General features: G+C 38.1%; 1 protein-coding gene across 3 annotated transcripts in view; it reads left to right on the top strand.

Annotated features, from left to right (window-relative positions):
* Positions 1 to 19092, top strand: part of LOC129259024 (uncharacterized) — a 38800-nt gene that overhangs the window by 13711 nt on the left and 5997 nt on the right. For 2 of the 3 annotated variants that reach the window (XM_064098378.1, XM_064098381.1), the window contains exons 6-12: positions 4016 to 4114; positions 8779 to 8893; positions 10274 to 10639; positions 12013 to 12142; positions 13919 to 14633; positions 16444 to 16653; positions 16940 to 17015. In XM_064098378.1, the coding sequence (XP_063954448.1) occupies positions 4016 to 4114; positions 8779 to 8893; positions 10274 to 10639; positions 12013 to 12142; positions 13919 to 14633; positions 16444 to 16653; positions 16940 to 17015 (1711 nt within the window). The remainder of the gene's footprint in view (positions 1 to 4015; positions 4115 to 8778; positions 8894 to 10273; positions 10640 to 12012; positions 12143 to 13918; positions 14634 to 16443; positions 16654 to 16939; positions 17016 to 19092) is intronic. The other variant, XM_064098379.1, reaches the window with a different exon arrangement.

Raw genomic sequence — 19092 nt, forward strand, 5'->3', positions numbered from 1 at the left:
TTATATTCAATTTAGCTAATTGGAATAAAATACCTTGCCCAAGGGTATACCTGTTGTGATTGGGATAGTCTTTCGGAGGAGACTCTAAGCCGTCAGTCCCGTGTAAAGGAGAGTCACACCATTTGCACGCTAAAAAACCTACTCCTCTTTTCGTAAAGAGTAGGGAAGTTATCCCGGGGAAGTAGTTAACGTATTAATTTATTACTGACAATTACTAATTTATAATCCTGTTTCTTTGTAAAGTTGCATTAGGGTAATTTGTACTGTATTAAAGTAACCTTTCCAGATTAACTGTCCGACACTTATATGACACGCATGTGTTGATAGTGTCGTTAATTTTTTATCAATCAATCAATCAATTTAGCTAATGCCAGGAGTTCAGTCTTACATGTATCATGTTATTATGATACAGCTAGCTCATAATCTAAATGGTAGGCAGGCAGGCAGGGGGTGCAACTATTGTCTTTGGTTTTACGAGTCTGATGCTGTTACACACAAAATGTATTAAAGTGATTCAGCGAGACTTCAGACAGTGGAGCAGCCATCGCCTATACACTCCTGTCTTGCTTTAGTCATTGTTTTCCTTTTATCTATGAATGTCTGATGGCAGTTTCTGTATGAAAAAAACCTGCATCATACAGTAGTCAATAAGATGAAAACAACGGCTGATGTAAGACAAGAGTGTATAAATGTACATATAGGCAGTTGTTGTACCCATTGTAGTCGTGATGTATCAGACTCATTGCTTAAGTTTAGTGTAAAAGCAAACATACACCTGTAAATGCAGCTTCCGCCTAGACTATAGGCTATGATACAGCTTGCATGGATTTCCTTTGGGTGAAGAGATTGGTCAAATATATCTGGATTTTTGTGAATAGGGTAGATGAATCAGAGAGAATTGATCCACTGGACATATTGATAATTCAGTTTCTATATATGCATTTCATAGTAATAATGGAACAGTGCATTGTCATACATATATGCTCCTCATCCATTTTCAAGCCTGTAATGATTCATTCCATTCCTGCCTGACTTCATTTCAATTGGTCACGTAACAGAACTAGGGATGGCCCCAGGAAAATATGATGAAACATTATTTTCTCTGGAAAAGGGCTACGTCATCGAATGCCATCTCTTCAACGTTTTGTTGCTTTACAAAGAAATGGAGAAGCAGTCGAAGTGATTGATAAAAAGATGACGGCAGCATGCTACATGTACATCTCATGGGATAAAACTGTGAGGCTAGAATGATAGAACTTCTTGGCTGCTAACCAGAAGATACTTTTTGTATTCTGTTTATACTGTGCATGTAGGGATGTTCATCAGGGGCCCGTCTTACAAAGAGTCGCGATTGATCCGATCAATCACAACTATGGACGGCCAGCAACGTCAACATCCATTATGCATGTTCGTTCAAAATATTTTCTAACTATGATGTATGTTCATGCATTCATTGTTTATTTGAAAATTCACTGTGCTTCTCTTTGTTTACAAAGGACATTGTGCAAATTTCCAGTAGAAAAAAATGACACTGGTGGATTTCCATAGAGTTACAATTGATTGGATCAATCATAACTCTTTGTAGACGGGGCCCTGGAGTAAAACAAATGCTGCAGAGTGGGGATGAATTTCATCCTGGAAATGCCTAAGAAAAGAGTCCCTGAAATGCTGTGTCTGAACAGGCCTTTGAGATATGAATACATTTTGAATAGGCTTTGAATACTCTGCCTTGCACAGACGACCTTATTTTCATCTCATTGCAGCATTGTCTTATCTCAAACTTTGACATGTAAACGGAAGACAATGTGTAAAACTTGATTTTGCAAGGGCGCAGTCTTGAGCCAACACTGCATGACGTAAATGAGGTTTGGCATTGATCGCCACACTGTCTTTCTATTTTTAGCAGGGCTGTAGGGAGGAAGGTATTCTGTGGAAAATCTCAGTGAAACTTTTCAGTTTTTACATGTGTTTTTGATAATTTTTTCTTCTGTATTGATACTTAATGTCTTATCATAGGTACTGGTATGCAACTTGATACCCAAGTTTAAACATAATTAGCTTTAGAAGATGTACATGTAGCTGATTATGTAAAAAACAATCCACACTTTCATTTTTTTTTTTGCCATAGAGAGGTGCTACATATAAAAAAAAAATTAGTTTTATAGTGTAATACACTGTTATTGTGGAGATTCGAGTTTAATGAAATTGTTGCGATTATAGTGAGATTGGTTGCTAAGGTTTAACAAATCAAGGGAATATGAAAACTTTTAACACTTACTGTTTTCAGGAATTGCTATTTGAATCAAATAATCATTTGAATCTGTACCAGATAAAAGAAAAGAAGAAATACTGCAAAAAAAGGATTTTAAAAGTTAAGAAAGGGAACAAGAGAGTGGAGGTGCATGTCAGAAATTGATGTCATGTGAGTGGAAGGGGGGTATTGCATATATATGATTATTAAAAGCCAAAAGAAATTAGTTCAACGTGTGAAGTCTTACTGATTCAAGAGATAGATGAAACAAGATTGCCTTTGCTGCCTTCCCTTAAGAATCATTTAAAGAAAGTTACCATAGCAACACATGGAGGTAAATCCTGATGCAGATCATATGTTTGAAACCAGGCGATGAGGGTACAGAGAGGAAAAGTCATGAAAACATTTAGACAAGAGATTTTGTTGCTATGGATATGATGCATATTTACACCTGATACTTACGAGAGCTGATCAGCGGAAAAAGCAAACCCACACAGGAGAGTTTATTAGGTATCTATGACAGCCCCAAAGGCACTGTTAGGCTGAAGAGGTCTTCATTTTTGGAACAGTTGTGATGTTTGCAGAGATATCACAATGAGGGGGGTTTGATTCATACAGAAAAAAAAAAAAAAAAAAAAAACAGGTTGCACACGTACAAGTTTGGTGGATTTCCAACATGGCCTCTCTCTTGATGATCTTTTGTACTTTTGTTTTTTATCATTCCCTGTCCATATTACTTTTTGTATAAATGGGTTCTTTCTTGGTATACACATTAGTGATAATTTCAACTTTAATAATCTGCATTTTATAATTATAAATTATTAATCTGCAATTTATAATTATTCTTGGGATAGGGAACTACAAACAAGTGATTGATTAAAGTTTGTTACAACTATTGATGTTAAAGACGATGCATACATGTACATCTCTATCTACAACTCTATTTTATTTTAGTTTTATCCTGCCCTATATTTTTTCTATTCCCCTCTCTTTCTCTCATTTCTGTTTCTATCTCACTCTTTCCTTAATTTCTCTTCATTCTCTGTAATGACAACTTTCATCTCTGCCCAACAGAATGTTGCTGCATTTTGATTTGCTTTTATCTCCCCCTCCCCTCTAACTGCTCTCTATCTCTCTATCTTTCTGCGTCTGTTTTTATCGTGGTCTATCTCTCTCACCAGTCTAGATGTCTGTGCTCACGAGCGAGACCAGAAATCCCAATTACAGACACACCAGCGCAGATTAAATCCTAACCCAGAAAGGCACAACCATCTAAATGGATTTAGTTAATAAAGGGAGTAGTTATTTTTGGTTCATTACAAATGCAGCTTGACAGATACCATCAGTGCCTCCAGTGGTTGAAATAATTTGATTTCTGTTTCAGAAAGTAGACAAAGAGTATAATTCAGTTCAAGACACTTTACATGCAATGACCCATTACATGTTCATGTATGTATGTAGGAGTTGTTTTTAATTCCTTTATCATTCTTGTTCAAATAAATGGTATATGTTGCCAGGGTGAATGCCATATTGTGTTCATTTTTAAGACTTTGCCCCATTAAGAATGGGTTAATATGGCATGTGGACAGGTCAGGAGATGTTCTTATTTTTTTCCTTCGACCTTATTACTCTCTGCAGAGTAAGAACGTTGATGCAATGTCAAATTTAAGACTTGACAATGAATGCACCAATTCAGGTATGAAACGAGTATTATCTTTTGAAATTATTTGTAGTTTCCAAAGAATTCCTTAACTCCAACTTCAGATCGCCTTTCAACAGCGGGTTCGACTACAGGCCTTACATCGTCAATTGGTCTCCAACACTACACATCCTAGATGGTTATGCAATCACACACAAAGAAAAGTAAGTACTAGAATATTTTTTTGTCAAGAATGTTCCAAGGAAGGTATACCAGCTTTCATGATGGCAATGGTATGCTATTCTTTGAGAAGGTATGAACTAGATACCCTCCAATGGCAAAATTGTTGTAGTAGAAATATAGATTACAGTCATATCTTGGAGTAGCATGATGAAAAACATCCACAGTCCGAATTTGGTAGGCATCAGATTAACGGGGATCTGAGATACATGTATGACCAGATGAATACCTAATTAGCCTCATTTAAGTCTGTTGGCCTGGTTCTATTGTTTGGGACCAGGCCAAAAATGAATAGGCCTACATAATTGACATGATTACTTTGGTACCAGTACTCTATATGTCAGGGAAGCTACTCACCATTATGTCTTCATCATTCTGCAGACAAGCTCTTGTCAGTGACACAGAGCCTGCTTTATTTGATTTGGGTAATGACCTTGTTCTTTGACTTACGTTATTGACCACGGGGCAGTTGCTTGAAAAACGTGATTGTGTCATGGAACCAAAGTAAGTAGTGTTGGTGACGTCGCTGCTGTCGTTGTTCCTATGCAATCTTTTGTCATTGACTGGGAGGCTCCTATACACTGTAGGTGTGTTTAACCACCTAATGGTCTTCGGACTCGAGGAGTATTGTTGCAAGGATATTGAACATAATGCCATTTTTTGTAAGAGGAATTTTTCATGGAACGTTTTTAGTGATGTCACTAGTGAAAAGGGAGTTTTAGATTGTGTGGATGAGAGCTGTATTCCAGTCCAATGATTCCAAGTTGAAACATAGTCCAGTGGCTACATGGACAACAAGTGACAAGTTCTTAGATCGCACTTAGGCTATGGAAAGTTGGCCTATGATGATGTTGCCTATTGAAAACTGGTGCATGATCTATATGTAGGACAATGTTTAACTATTTGCACGCTGAATTAATTTTTTGGGGAAAATAATGACAATTGTTTCCATGTCTTTTTCTTTAATTCAAGATATCCATTTTGCACCATTAATACTTATTATTATTGTATAGATGTCATCCAAGAACTACCGTATTGCCTTTTATTAGCTTATCTAATTTGAAGGTAGGGAAGAAAACCAATTACTACGATTGTTGAATTTAATTGTATGAATGTGCAAAATTGCAACATCAGCGCGCAATATAATTTTTGTTGCAATGTTCCAGATTTTAATTGTGGAAGATGAGAGGATGTGACGAATGCGCATTGTCCTAAGAGGAAGTCAACAGGTTTAGTCCACTACATGTACATGTATGTTTAAGTATTCATAAAACCTTTAAAAATCTAGTGCTCCCATGTGTACTGTGGCCCATGTAGTAGGTGACGGCTAGACTTGTGAGTATGGGCACTGATCTAAAGCTTCCAGTCTTTTTATTGGTCAATGACTTGGTGGCTTCTGTGCATTAATTTATGTGTAACCACATTCCAAGTAGTCATATGTCATTCTAGGTTATGGGTTTTCAAGATATTAGCCACAGTTCATGTGTATCAGAAGACACAGAAGACCATGTTTCATGCTTCTCAAGGCCTTATTACCACGGTGACTGTTCCTGCTAACAATGACTGCTAGACAAATGTACATTGGTGTGTGTAACCACCTGTCAGAATGGTCATTGGTCATTTGTTCTTAGATCTTTGTATGTAAATGAGAAAACTACACAGCTAGCAGTTGTCACCAACAGGTGTCATGGAGTATGTGTCATAGAACGTACTGACCATTGCCTATTAGTCACTGTTTCTTCAGACAGACCTGTAACAATGTTTGCACTGACTGCTGATCGTTGTACACAGCACTGAAATGACTTTCTATTAATAGGAAACTGACAATAGACAGTTCTACCCATTATGATTGATATTGGGTGCAATGAAATTGATTATCATTGGTAAAAATTGGTGTCATTGGTACCTTGATAAGTTTGCTTTGGCTGTACTATTTAAAGTTATTGACCCTTGATTTGGCATTTATTAACATATCAGTTTGCCATGTGGTAGAGAGAAGTAGTTTTATGTTTAAGGAGCATTGCAGTATGCTAATGTGCTTTCCTCTCAATGCAATTAGAAGTTACTTGATCCTGGTGGATGTCTCAAAAAGCTGTTTGTAAGTTATATGCGACTATACAAACGACTGGTGACCCTTTCTTAGAAACTTAATCAACATCTGGGTCCTGTAAGACAAAGGTTAGCGATTAAACGTACACTCAATTTTTACGATTGATTGCACACTGTAGTCAATGGAATCAATCGTAGAACGGGCTCCAGATGTCTATCATTTACCACAAGAAAGGGCACCAGTCTTTCTTAAAGTCAATTTAACTTATGAACCGCGTTATGAAACATCCACCAGCATCAGCATGTGACAGTTCAATTGAGTCTCTGCATATACCAATCAACTCTGAACAGAATCCTTGATGTTTGACAGAATTTCGATTTTGCCAGGCCTATCCCAGTAGACCTGTTCCAGTCTGTCAATCACTGCCGGTCTCAATCTCTCTCCGTAGACTGTTGTTGTTTGCGGTCAAATGCAGGAAACAATTGATGCGATCGTTCTGAGCTGTGGGACCCCAATTTACTGGGTGATTCATTGGGAATTGACAGTGTGACAACAGCAGGGAGAGAGAGAGAGAGAAAGAGAGAGAGAGATACATAAAATATACATGCTAGACACTGGGAGACAGAGTGACTGTTAGAGGTAGAAGAGAGTGAGAGAGAAATATAGGGCTACCATAATATTAAAAGATCATGGCAGAGAAGATAATGGTAAATGAAAAGTTAGAGAATTTCTGAAAGATAAAGAGAGAGGCAGATACATATAGAGAGTGGTGGGGGGGGGGGGGGAGTTATTCCGCGAGAGAGATGTGGACAAAGGAAATACAAAAGGAAAATATCCACGTACATGTGAAGAGAGAGAGAAAGAGAGAGAGAGCACAAACATGCAGACTTATACAAACAGACATACATGTAAATGCAGTATAGAAGTACATGTATAGATAGAAAAGAGATAGCTCTATCTAGCAACAGAGACTTTTAATGACGGTGGATCTACATGTACATGTATTTTACTTTGCGAAGAAATGCTGGTGGCTGTCATGGCCATTGAGCGTGGGCAAGTAGGCTCAGGGAGACTTACCCACAGAGGATTAGGTATGTGGGACCAAGCCCATCCTCCGCCCTAAAAGTGTATGAAGGGATTAAGGGTATGCATGATTCAATCAAGCTCTATATATCACATCATGCTACTCTTTTCAAGGACACACAAGGCTTTAATCTACTCTCTGTTGCTCAAATATTACAGTGATAGTTCCAGTGTTGTAGCTTTTCAGGATATATATACACATACACGTTGGAAAGAATGTCAACCATGAAGATAACAGTACATGTACATCTGCATTACAATGTTAATATACTAGTACTCCTTAAATTCTAGCTGGTACATGTACCTTTTCCATATTCAACACAAATATCCTCAAATATACAAACTTGCCTCTGCTTCCGGTAATCATTATCTCCAAGAATTTATAGGAACTGAAGGTAGCACATACACTATAAACAAGAGCCCTGATTGTTTCAAAGTCGTCAGCTCAAGCATTTTACATCCTGTGTAGTTCAAAAGATAACACACTGAAACATTACCATATCCTTCTAGAAGATCAACACCTACCCTAGGTGATAGACCATATCTGCATTTCAATTCATTGTGCTTTAAATGCTGATGCAACATGCGTAGGGCCAACTTGCAAAATGCGCACTGCTGCTGTTGCTTTTTGCTTTCAATTTTTCCTCACTTTCATAAACTAACATAGCATAAATCGATAATTGATCATATTTTTGCTAACTTCCAAGGCATTGTAATAATAATAATAGGCATTTGTATAGCGCCATCTATCTAGATATAATATATTCCGAGGCGCGTTGTTATTATTATTATTACCCCGGCTTTAGCACGAGCTGCCTTTCAGCGCTGTTGCATCGTGCATTGTACAACACAAATAGCGAGTATTCTCATTCCTTCAATGGTACAATATTCATTTCTCATTCGGTGAAAGATAGAAACACTATGTTCAATTCGGCTACGCCTTGTGGAATAAATCATGTTTCTGTCACCTCATGTGAAATCTCGTACCATCATACTCATGTCTATTTGCTATACTTTTCACACTGACACTGTAGTTTCACACCACTGTGCACCATTGACCTCTCCATTCTACTATTCAAACAGGTATGAACACACGTATCTCTTCGAGTCTCACGTTCTTGCAGCTTGTGCTATAATTAAGGTGATTTGCCTGTCACCGGCATTGCAAATTACCCCTTCCCTTTCCTCTTAACTCTGTCACGCACTAAGGCATCAGCTGCCATTGGAGCTCCATTTTCTGTAGAGGTGCAGTTCTTTTCTGCTCATTTCAAGTATTGGGAGCAAGGACAATATTGAAATTCAGACATCCTTTTCAGACTAATGTACATTACCTGATGTTTGTACAAATGTGATGATGTATTTGGGAATCTGTATTTGTTTACATGTAAATTTATAAATTTGGTACATGTTGTGGTTGAAGTTGCAGACTCTCTATTTATGCAATTACATTTTACCATGATGCGCCTTTAATATTTGTTTCTGACATAGTTTACTGTTATCTTCTATATCACGCAGCTTGAAGGCTGAGTGGCTGTACAGTCAAGGCAAAGGAAGATGGTACCACCCAGGACAACACCTACAACTTGTGCAATACCTCGGCAACACATGCCCTCTCACAGTGGTGTCTGAGGTATTAAGAAAGATTCATGAATTTCCTGGATGGTAGCGATGAAGGTGTTGGTACTAGTAGATGTTTTGTGACTGTGGAGATGGTCAAAGTGATGATGGGGATGGTTCATGCTGGAGATTGCAGAAATGTCTATGATTATCGTGAAGGTTGAGAATGTGAGATAGAGTGATGATGTTGGTGTTGGCAATAGAGACTTGTCAATCGGTGGTCAAACTAGTGGTGGTTATTGCATGCAGTAGTAAAGATATTGGGAGTGATGATTACTGTGGAGATGGTAGAAGTGATGATGGAGATGGTTCATGCTGGAGGTTGCAGCAATGGTTATGTTAGTGGTGGTGATGATGGCGATAATTATTGTGAAGAATGAGATTGCTTGAGTGATGATGATGATGGTGGTGATTGCAATAGAGTTGGTGGTCAAAGAAGTGGTGGTTATTGCAATAGTAAAGATATTTGGGAGGGATGATTACTGTGAAGATGGTAGAAGTGATGATGGAGATCGTTCATGCTGGAGGTGGCAGCAATGGTAATGGTGTTGTTGGTGGTGATGATGGCGATAATTATTGTGAAGGTTGAGAATGAGATAGCTGGAGTGATTGATGATGATGGTGGTGTTGGCAATAGAGAGGGATCAGTTGGTGGACAAAGTTGGTGGCTATTGCAATAGTAAAGATATTGGGAGGGATGATTACTGTGGAGATTGTAATAGTAATGATTCAGATGGCTCATGCTGGAGGTGGCAGCAATTGTTATGATGATGGTTTTGGTGGTGGCGATAATTATTGTGAAGGTTGAGAATGAGATAGCTGGAGTGAATGATGATGATGGTGGTGATTGCAATAGAGAGGGATCAGTTGGTGGGTCAAAGTAGTGGTGGTTATTACAATAGTAAAGATATTGGGAGTGATTGTTATGATGATGGTCCTCAGTGTTTGATGTATGGGTATGCTGAAGGTTGTGATACAAGTGGGACAGTGGGAAAGATTGTAGTGTTTGTTAAAAGGATGTTAGTGATAATGATGATTTGATTTCGTATTAAGGAATATCTGCAAGTATAGGCCTATCTTTTACATTTGATGTTTGGTCTTGTTCACTGTCACTTCTCTGAACTGAATCTGACAAAACATATTAATATTCTTTTCCTTAAGCAATCTTCGGATCTAGTTCACATAACCATTTCATAATGTGGGTGTCCAGATCCCTTTCTGTTGTGAACTGTGAATGGTTCTGATCCAGGAAGCGATCTTTCCTCTAAAAGTATCACAGTGTATTTTGCATGAAATCTGTATCTGTATCTGTATTGAAGGGTGAGACGAATGTCTCCAGTTTTTGCGGTCATATATTGCATTTAATGGTTGTTTTATTGTTTGTATTGATCAGACACAGGCAAAAGAAGATGAGAGGTTGATGAGGATCCTCCAACAACAGAAGAAGTACCAACAACAGCAACACCCCTTCCCAGTAGCGATAGGTGGTCCCGACTCCGCCCAGGCACAGCTTCCATCCCCATCCCCTTCAAACCCACCCCAAGCCCAGGCCCAGGGTGGGGCACATGCGCCATCCACCCCATCATCTCTCCCGTCAACACCGGTAGGCAACGCCCCTGCTGGGTCCGCCATGCGCCCCACCCGGCTCTCGCCTACCAAACTGACCCCCTCAATGCCCGGTCAGAAGGGTGGTAATGGGGGTCAGAAGTCTCCTACCAAGAGGATGCCTTCGCCCCTGAGGAGCCCCTCTCCCTCCAAGGTGAGTTTCTGTGGATTTGTTCATGATTTTGGTCACATATAAGCCACACTTTGAAGGAAGATACTTCTTGTTTTCATTAGCTTTTTGATTGAAAGGAGAGATTTCTGTGTAGTATTCTCATCTCATCTCAGATTTTTTTTTTAGCACTGGAAGAAAATTTAGAACTGAAGAATAATTATCATTTACTCTGTTAATAGAAGATAGCATGCAATAAGTTGTTCTTGAAAGACTGTTTTGTGTTTAAAGAAGCACATCCACAATTTCAATAAAAGTTCATGAAATACCTTGAGAGTAACTAATTGCAAACTGTGGAGCTCTTTGGTACTGAGTATTGGGATAACTTCCTATAGCTGTTCTTAAGTTGCGCACAACTTCACACACAGATGAATTCACAACTGATAGAGTGTTATATTGTGCTCAATGAGATACCCCAAGTTTTTCATGTGTTCATATAATCAGAGTGCATTTCCCATAAACTGACATACGTGACAGTATGTAAACTTTGTAAAATATAATGTGTTCAATTTCAGATGCTTTTAATCAAAGATAATTTGTATTTTTTTAAAGATTTTAGCTGATGGAAATCTAAAATGAAAATCTGATTTTAGCAAACAAGGAGAGGGTCACTCTTTGTACTTAAAGGTCAAGTCCACCCCAGAAAAATGTTGATTTGAATAAATAGAGAAAAATCAAACTAGCAAAACGCTGAAAAATTCATTAAAATCAGATGTAAAATAAGAAAGTTATGGTATTTTACAGTTTCGCTAATTTTTCACAAAACAGTGATATGTACAACTCAGTGACATGCAAATGAGACAGTCGATGATGTCCCTCACTCACTATTTCTTTTGTTATTTATTCTTTGAATTATACAATATTTCATTTTTTACAGATTTGGCAATAAGGACCAACTTGTCTGAGCCATATAGTATTAAACAATGCTAATTCCACATGTTCAGGGAGGAATTAATCATTGTTTCACTTGACAATGAGGAGAAAATGAGAATATTCCATATTTCATATAATAAAACACATAAGAAATAGTGAGTGGATGACGTCATAAGTCTCCTCATTTGCATAGCGACCAGGATGTGCATATAACTGTTTTGTGTAATTAAGCGAAACTTTAAAATGTCATAACTTTCTTGTTTTATATCCGATTTTGATGAAATTTTCAGTGGTATGCTTGTTGGATTTTTCTCTTTTTATTCAAATCAACTATTTGTTGGGGTGGACTTGTCCTTTAAAATCAAGTACAGACAATTTTATGAAACATCCGCCAGGTTTTCAGTAACAACTCACCATTCAATTGTCCAGTAGATAATCAATACATATGCTAAAGTAAGCGTGGGTGTGTTTTATTGATCTTTTAGGTGCTGAGCCCCGGTAGTGCATGGCCTTCCGACAGGAATGAGAACTCACAGCTTCATCGTAACTTCAAACCGGTGGGAGAGAACTCTCCTCCATCTGGGGCTGCTGATGTCTTCCTACAAGATATTGAAGGTATGCCACTTTTCTGCCCCATTCTAGGCTCTAACAGAGTAGAAAATATACAAGGGCGACAGGCGATTTCACCCATTTCACAGCCCAAATCGTCCCTAAAATTTCCCAAGTGAAATGCTTTCGGGTGACTATCGTTTCTTGAGTTGCCCTAGATCTGCCACAATCAGTCTTCAAGAATATCAAGAACATTTAAAAAATCAATATTGTACATACACCAGAAAGGTGATGCTTCATTTGACACAGAATCGATCATTATTTGAAAAAAACATATCCCTTCAAATGAAAGAAATAGCCCCTGAAAAAAAAAATTCTCTACCTTTGGATTTATTCTATCTAAACTCCTCAAAAAAAGTTTGGAAATCTGACTTTGATCGATAATCCTTCCTCGGTTTTAGTAAATATCAATGTGTAATCAATAGCAATGAATAAAGTATTTGATTCTCTTTAAAATGATACCCTACATGATATGATTATGGTTCACTTGGAGGTGCAGTGCCTTGAAATGTGGGGCAAGGTCAAAATTCAAAAGTTGCAAAATTACACTGTTTGTTTTTCCGTAGTGATGAGTGAGTTTCTCAGCGTTTTTTTTTTTACTTTGATCGATAATTCCTCATCGGTTTTAGTAGATATCTATGTGTAATTATTATCAATGAATAGATCATTTAATTTTCTTTAAAATGATACCCTACATGATATGATTATCGTTCACATGGAGGTGCAGTGCCTTGAAATGTCAAAATTCAAAAGTTGCAAAATGACACAATATTGAAAGTCACTGTTCTTTTTTCAGTGGTGATGAGTGAGTTTCTCAGCAGTTTCTTTTAATTGTTTTCATGCAGCTAAACATCAACATTAACATGGAATCAAACACACCTCTGCACAAGCAAAAACATAACAAACAAACATGCATGGGTATTTCAAACCACGACTCAAACCATGTTATCTCACAGTCGCATCACTACAGAAGCTGGGGCTTGATTTGAATGGATTTTCATCTCTATTGACACAGACAAAAGAATCATGTTCTGTATTGACCCATCATGACTATTTCTGCTCGTTTTGCAGCTTTTCAATTCAGACCTCATCCATCACTTTTGAATCCTGCTCTTTTCCTGATGGCATGATCATAACAAGCATGGTATCATTTTAAAGAGAATTAAATGATCTTTTGAATAATGTAAAATATGCATTGTGTAAAATTGAGAGTTGGGAGAAATTAATAGCCAAACACAGATTTCCAAACTTTTTTTGAGGGGTTTATTAAATTTGCAGAGGGACTTTTTTTTTTCTTTTGTTATTAATGAATTCATGTAGTTGCCTCATATCGTGATGCTTGTATAAAGTAATGAAAGTTGTTCTTCAGTCAGTCAGAGTTGAAATGAAGAGAGGATTATATTATAAACTTAATATGAAGTGTAAACACCCATCATTAGATGTTGTACCCATTGAAGCATGCAGTTGTATTTTATAATTAGTTGAGGTTATATTTGTTGTCGTTTTGTCATTTGAATTTGTATCCTGTATGAGAAGAATGAAGCTTCAAATTCTTTTATTTGAGTTACAGGAACTGAGTTTAACTTGTTTAGTGTATGTAAAATTTGACTAGAGTCAAAATGCTCATGCAAAGTATACTGAACAATTTTAAATTCAATTGGATGTGCTGTATGTACTGCTATCAATTTGCATTCTCGCTACTTTAATGTAACTCTTTGAATGAATTACCAGTTTCTACATATTACTCTCTCACATGAATTATCTTGATTGTGTTCTGTGTAGATGGTGAAGTTGATCAGCTGGGACCCCTTGCCTCCGAGGCATCCTTCCTCCCACACCATCCAATGCCCAGAGAAGCCCAACAGGTCAGACCCAACACAGCCTCAGCCCAACAGGCACAGCACCCACATATTACCAAGCATAGCAAGGCCAAAGCTAACGTGTCGGAAGAATACACGGATGTACCCCCGACGAGGCAGCCTCATGGTATCACAGACACAGCATCCTTTGCATCCCATGTTAGAACCCAGTTGGAGAAGACCCAGAGCGGGGGCGACGCGTCCTCCCCCGTATCCAAGTTCCAGGCATACGAGGATCGCCCTGTTAAACCTCTGGCAACAAACATGCTCAAGATGCAGCTGGAAGGGAACGGGTCCGGCCACGGGAGGGTTACGAAGAAGGCAAGCACACCAACTCCTCGGCAGTCATCGAGCCTCCCCTCTACCCCGACCCCGAGACACTCATCCTCCAGTCTCCCCAGTACCCCCACGCCTCGCAGCCCACATGACTTCCACCACTCGTCCAAGGCAGGAAGGGAGAAGGGCAGGGGACATCTCGGGAAGCGAGCGGGAGGAGGAAGCAGTGGGGATCTCAGGGGAGCATCCTCAGGATCAAAGAGCGATGGCAAACATGGCAAAGACACAAGCAGCTCCAGGAAGCAGGGGAAAGGTCAGAGTGGTAGACATTGGGAGGTCAACGGCAACCCAGACTTTGAGAGGTATGTATTCAAGACCTTGATAAGATCAGTCTGGAGTATAAACTTACCTGTAGAAATTGCCTTAGGGCAAGGTCAACACTCAGTTTGTAACAAGACAAAGATTTGGGGCAACATTTCCATGAGCAGTCATTGTTATTAAATTTTGCTTTAAATAATGTGGAATGCTATGATTTATTCATTTTAAGAATGTACGTGTATTTATTTATTTGGTTAATCAAATCATGCAATAAAATTGAGGAAAAAAATGCAATCAGGTTAGAATAGTGTAAGAAACAATACTTTTCTCTTGCATTTCTGTGAAGAAAAAGTTGAATATGCAGATTCTTGTCTACATGCATGAGTGTTAAAATACCTAAGAATACTTGAATTCATGATGATAATCTTGAAAAAAAAAAGAAAAACCAATGGGAGATATTGTTTTCAGAAGAAATGACTTGTTTCTGTTCTAATTTGCTTTTCTTCAAGTTATTAATTAGACTTGTATATTAGTTAGACTTTCAGATCTGCCATGTCGGATTTGCAGAAAGCATATATACAACATCCTCTTTGAGTGAAAGAATAAATCTGTGTTCAGGGTGTTATCCTTGTCAATTCAAGTGTGTATACTGTATAAGTACAATCCAAACACACATTATATCAGCGAGCAGGGACTCGTTTCCTTGTCCGTGTACCCTATACTTTGGCAGAAAAATTTCAATGATAAACTAAGATGAGAATGTGATATTTTGGGGGTCTGGAAAAGGAAGATAGCTGCCACCTCGCCTTTGGCCATACTGGAAGCTTGTGTATATCCTGATTATGGTACAGAGAGGATGCCCCTGAAAGCCATGTTGTTGTTGGCCGGCGGGATGTTTGCGGTCTCTAATCGCTCTGTTCCTCTGCTGAGATGCAGGCGATGAGAGAAGAGCACATTGTGATAACATGACGTCTCTTTGCTCTCTTTGAAATAACACTTTTTATTTGAGAGGAAGGGAAAGCAGAGAGAGCTAATCATATGATGACTGTGTGTTCTCTTTGAAATAACAGTCTCTTTATGATTGAGAAAGAAGTGGAGAGGATAGAGAGATTGTTTGTTGAAATTTCATATCACTGTGCTTTTTTGCATTAAAAAAGATCAGTAAATCAGAAATCAAATGAAATTAGAGTTCATGAGTAAGTAGAATAAAAACCTGAATCATTATAAAAGGATGACGGCTTGCATTCAATTTTAGAAGAACCATCTCTGAAGGTGCTTCCAAAATCTGATGGAATAGCAAGAGTATCTTATTCCACCAAAATGTAATGACTATTCCAAGATCTCTTTGCTCCCAACAAATATCTGAATTTTGGTGTGTCAAGATTTGAATCCTCTGTAATATTATCAAACGACATGTTTGAGCATACATACATGTACAGAGGGTTTAAAATTGATTCAACTTCCAAAGCCACGAAGGCCACTGATGTGGAAGCTCTGTTGACTGGCCTTGGAAATTTGTTGTCTCATTTCTGTTTTCCCCATTTCTGCTCTAATGTACATGGAGAAATATGCCCTATGGCTCAGTGGCTTTGCCCCTAAATTATTGAAATAGTAGGCCTGCGTAATATACATTCTCATTTTCCTAATCATCGTAATGGCCATTGTCGTCATAGTCATCATCAACATCATTATCTGTAATTTATAATTATTATAATTATCATCATTTACATTATCATCATTATGATCATTGATATCACCATCACAATGATCATTATCATCGTCAACAATATCAATAATATTAATATTATTTGATTCTTTATTTATTAATTTTTTAAATATCATTAATTTCTCTAGCAGACCTGAAGCGGAACAAATGACCGCTCAGGAGGCATGGGCAGGTGGGGGTAAAGAGGAGAGCAAGGATGGGGCCGCCAGCACCATACAGGCCAGCTGGAGGGGGCACCACGGCCGCAAAGGGGACGAGAAGGCTGGCCGCGCCCAGAAACAGATGCAAGAACAGAGGGTGGAAGAACATATCAAGTACCTCAACATGGAGCTCGATAGGTATGTCACTTGGATCTTAAAGTGTTTTAATAAGCTAATTAGCCCTATTGATTTAGGATGATAGTGATAATAATAATGATAATAATAAGTGATTTCTAGGTTTGATAACCGTGCCAACCTTATATCGATTCCAACTCACTATTTCACTTTGAGTGCTTTTAAGCTAGAATCAACATAAGCATCTACATATTCAATCCCACCAATATACATACTTGTAAGTCCATCACCAGACCAAATGTGATGTACCATGTTAAGATTACCCTTTGAATTTTGTTGATGTGTGCAGGACACGTCAGATGTACGAACAAGAGAAACATCTAAGAGAACTGCAAATGGAGGCCCTGAAACTACTTTGGAATCAGGTAAATCACTTTAGAAAGTGTAAAGAGAAAGGGTGGGGGGCTGTTGTTCGTTGGATAAATAGAGAGAGAGAGAGAGAGAGTGGAGGAGGGGAGTTTGGAGGGATTGCTTGCTAATTTGGGAGGGTGACAGTATGAGAGTTAGAGGAGGAGAAGCAGGAAGATAGAGTATGAGGAAGAGAGAGAGAGAGATAGAAGGTAGATAGACAGGAGAGAAATGTAGGAGAAATAAAGAAAAGAAGGTGGAGAGATGGAGAGAGTGATGAAGAGTTGACTCCTATTCCCAAACTGGGTAGGAAGAAATGGATAGAGATAGTGAGATAGAGGAAAAATACATGTAAATTGAGAAATAGAGAAAAGGAGATTGGGAGAGTAACAGAGAGTTTAGTGCTAACCCAAAACTGCTGACTCTTGTCCAGGAAATGCCTTCACTCTCAGGGGGGAAATGGCCACAAACATTTTTACTGCTCCTCCAAACTGCGGTCCATCTATAAATAATCGATCCCTAATTATAATTTCTGGCAGATATAATCTTGTTAGGCACTCATGACCTTTAAATAACTCCCCAAGGACCCACCTAGACCTAGATTTAGTACCCCTTTTCCTATAGAGTGATATCAAATTAGCATACCTGGCAGTGATCTCTTGATAAATATGGTGCACATGGAGTTTATTATCTCCTATTTACATCGCCATTTACACTTGTACTACCAGGGGCCCGTAACACAAAGCTTAGCAATGATCTTAGAACTTTGTTCAACGATTGATTCCATAGACTACAATATACAATCAATCGTGAAAATCAAGCGTACGATTAATCACTAACCTTTGTGTTTCGGGATTCTGGCGGACCCTGTAACATAAAGCTTAGTGACTGAACATCGGGCTCATTTTTGCGATCGATCATGCTCAATAGTCAATTATGCAATCACCCCTATGATCAATTGGTAAGCAATATGTGACAGGGCCCTGCTTATTGATACACTCTTACGTGCTGCTGTCCTGATTCTTTGACTCTTAAAATATTAGATATAAAAGATATTTGCCATGCATGCAATGGTATTGCCTTGGACACAAATATCGTTGAGAATGAAGTAATACATAATAAAAGAATTCAATAACTTATTTTGTGGTGTTTGATTTCATCATTCTCAAATTCGGCATGGAGATTCATGTTTAGTGTCATACAGGTTCTTATTGACTGTTTCAATCTCATCTGTTTTAAAATCTTTTGTTTTGAAGACAACAAATCCTAATGAACCATACATGTATGAACATTTTTATGATTTCAATTTTAAAAAAATGCTGCTTTTATGTTTACTTTTATCATATCCTGTCAATTCAACTTTTATTCTCTCCCTAATTCTCATTGTTTTTATGAATACAATTACAAAAATGTACTGATATTGTAGAGTTTGATTATTCCATCATATTGTCTCAATGGTTCCAATTTTTATATTTTCTCTTTAAGATAATTCTGAAATTCAGAATGCTCATACATGTGTAATGGTGTACCTATTGTCATACACATTTGCTTCTCAATTTTGCTTTTCAATTTGCAAATTATTTGTTCACGTTGAGTTTGCAAAATGCAAAAGCAGCCAATTGAACTTCTTTGAGACGCACTATTTTGTCGCCTCTGCAGCAATAAAACATTAATTGCATTATTTTATTGGTGACCTTGCAGTATGTGCTGCACTCAACCCAGGTGAGGTAAATGGGTACCTGGCAGGAATTAATTCCTTGGAATGCCACCGCGCTGTAAAAGGCTGCCGGGCTAAAGCCAGGGTAATTATATCCAAGTCCTTTGGAAGCGCATAGAGATGTTATGTCATAATGTGATATGTGCTATACAAGAATGGCGTTATTCTCCCCAGATTGTGGTTATGTATAATTGTGAATCAAACTAAAATCAATTTGAAACAGTCACAAGACATATGGGTAGTGTGATTTGTTTCAATTCCACCATACATACCAGGGGGTTGTTTCACAAAATGTAAATTGGGACTTAAAGTCACAAAGTCACACTTACATGTAGTGCCTACATGTATGTGTACATGATATTTAATACACATTTTCT

This window comes from Lytechinus pictus, chromosome 4, assembly GCF_037042905.1.
Source record: "Lytechinus pictus isolate F3 Inbred chromosome 4, Lp3.0, whole genome shotgun sequence".
Lineage (NCBI taxonomy): Eukaryota > Metazoa > Echinodermata > Echinoidea > Temnopleuroida > Toxopneustidae > Lytechinus > Lytechinus pictus.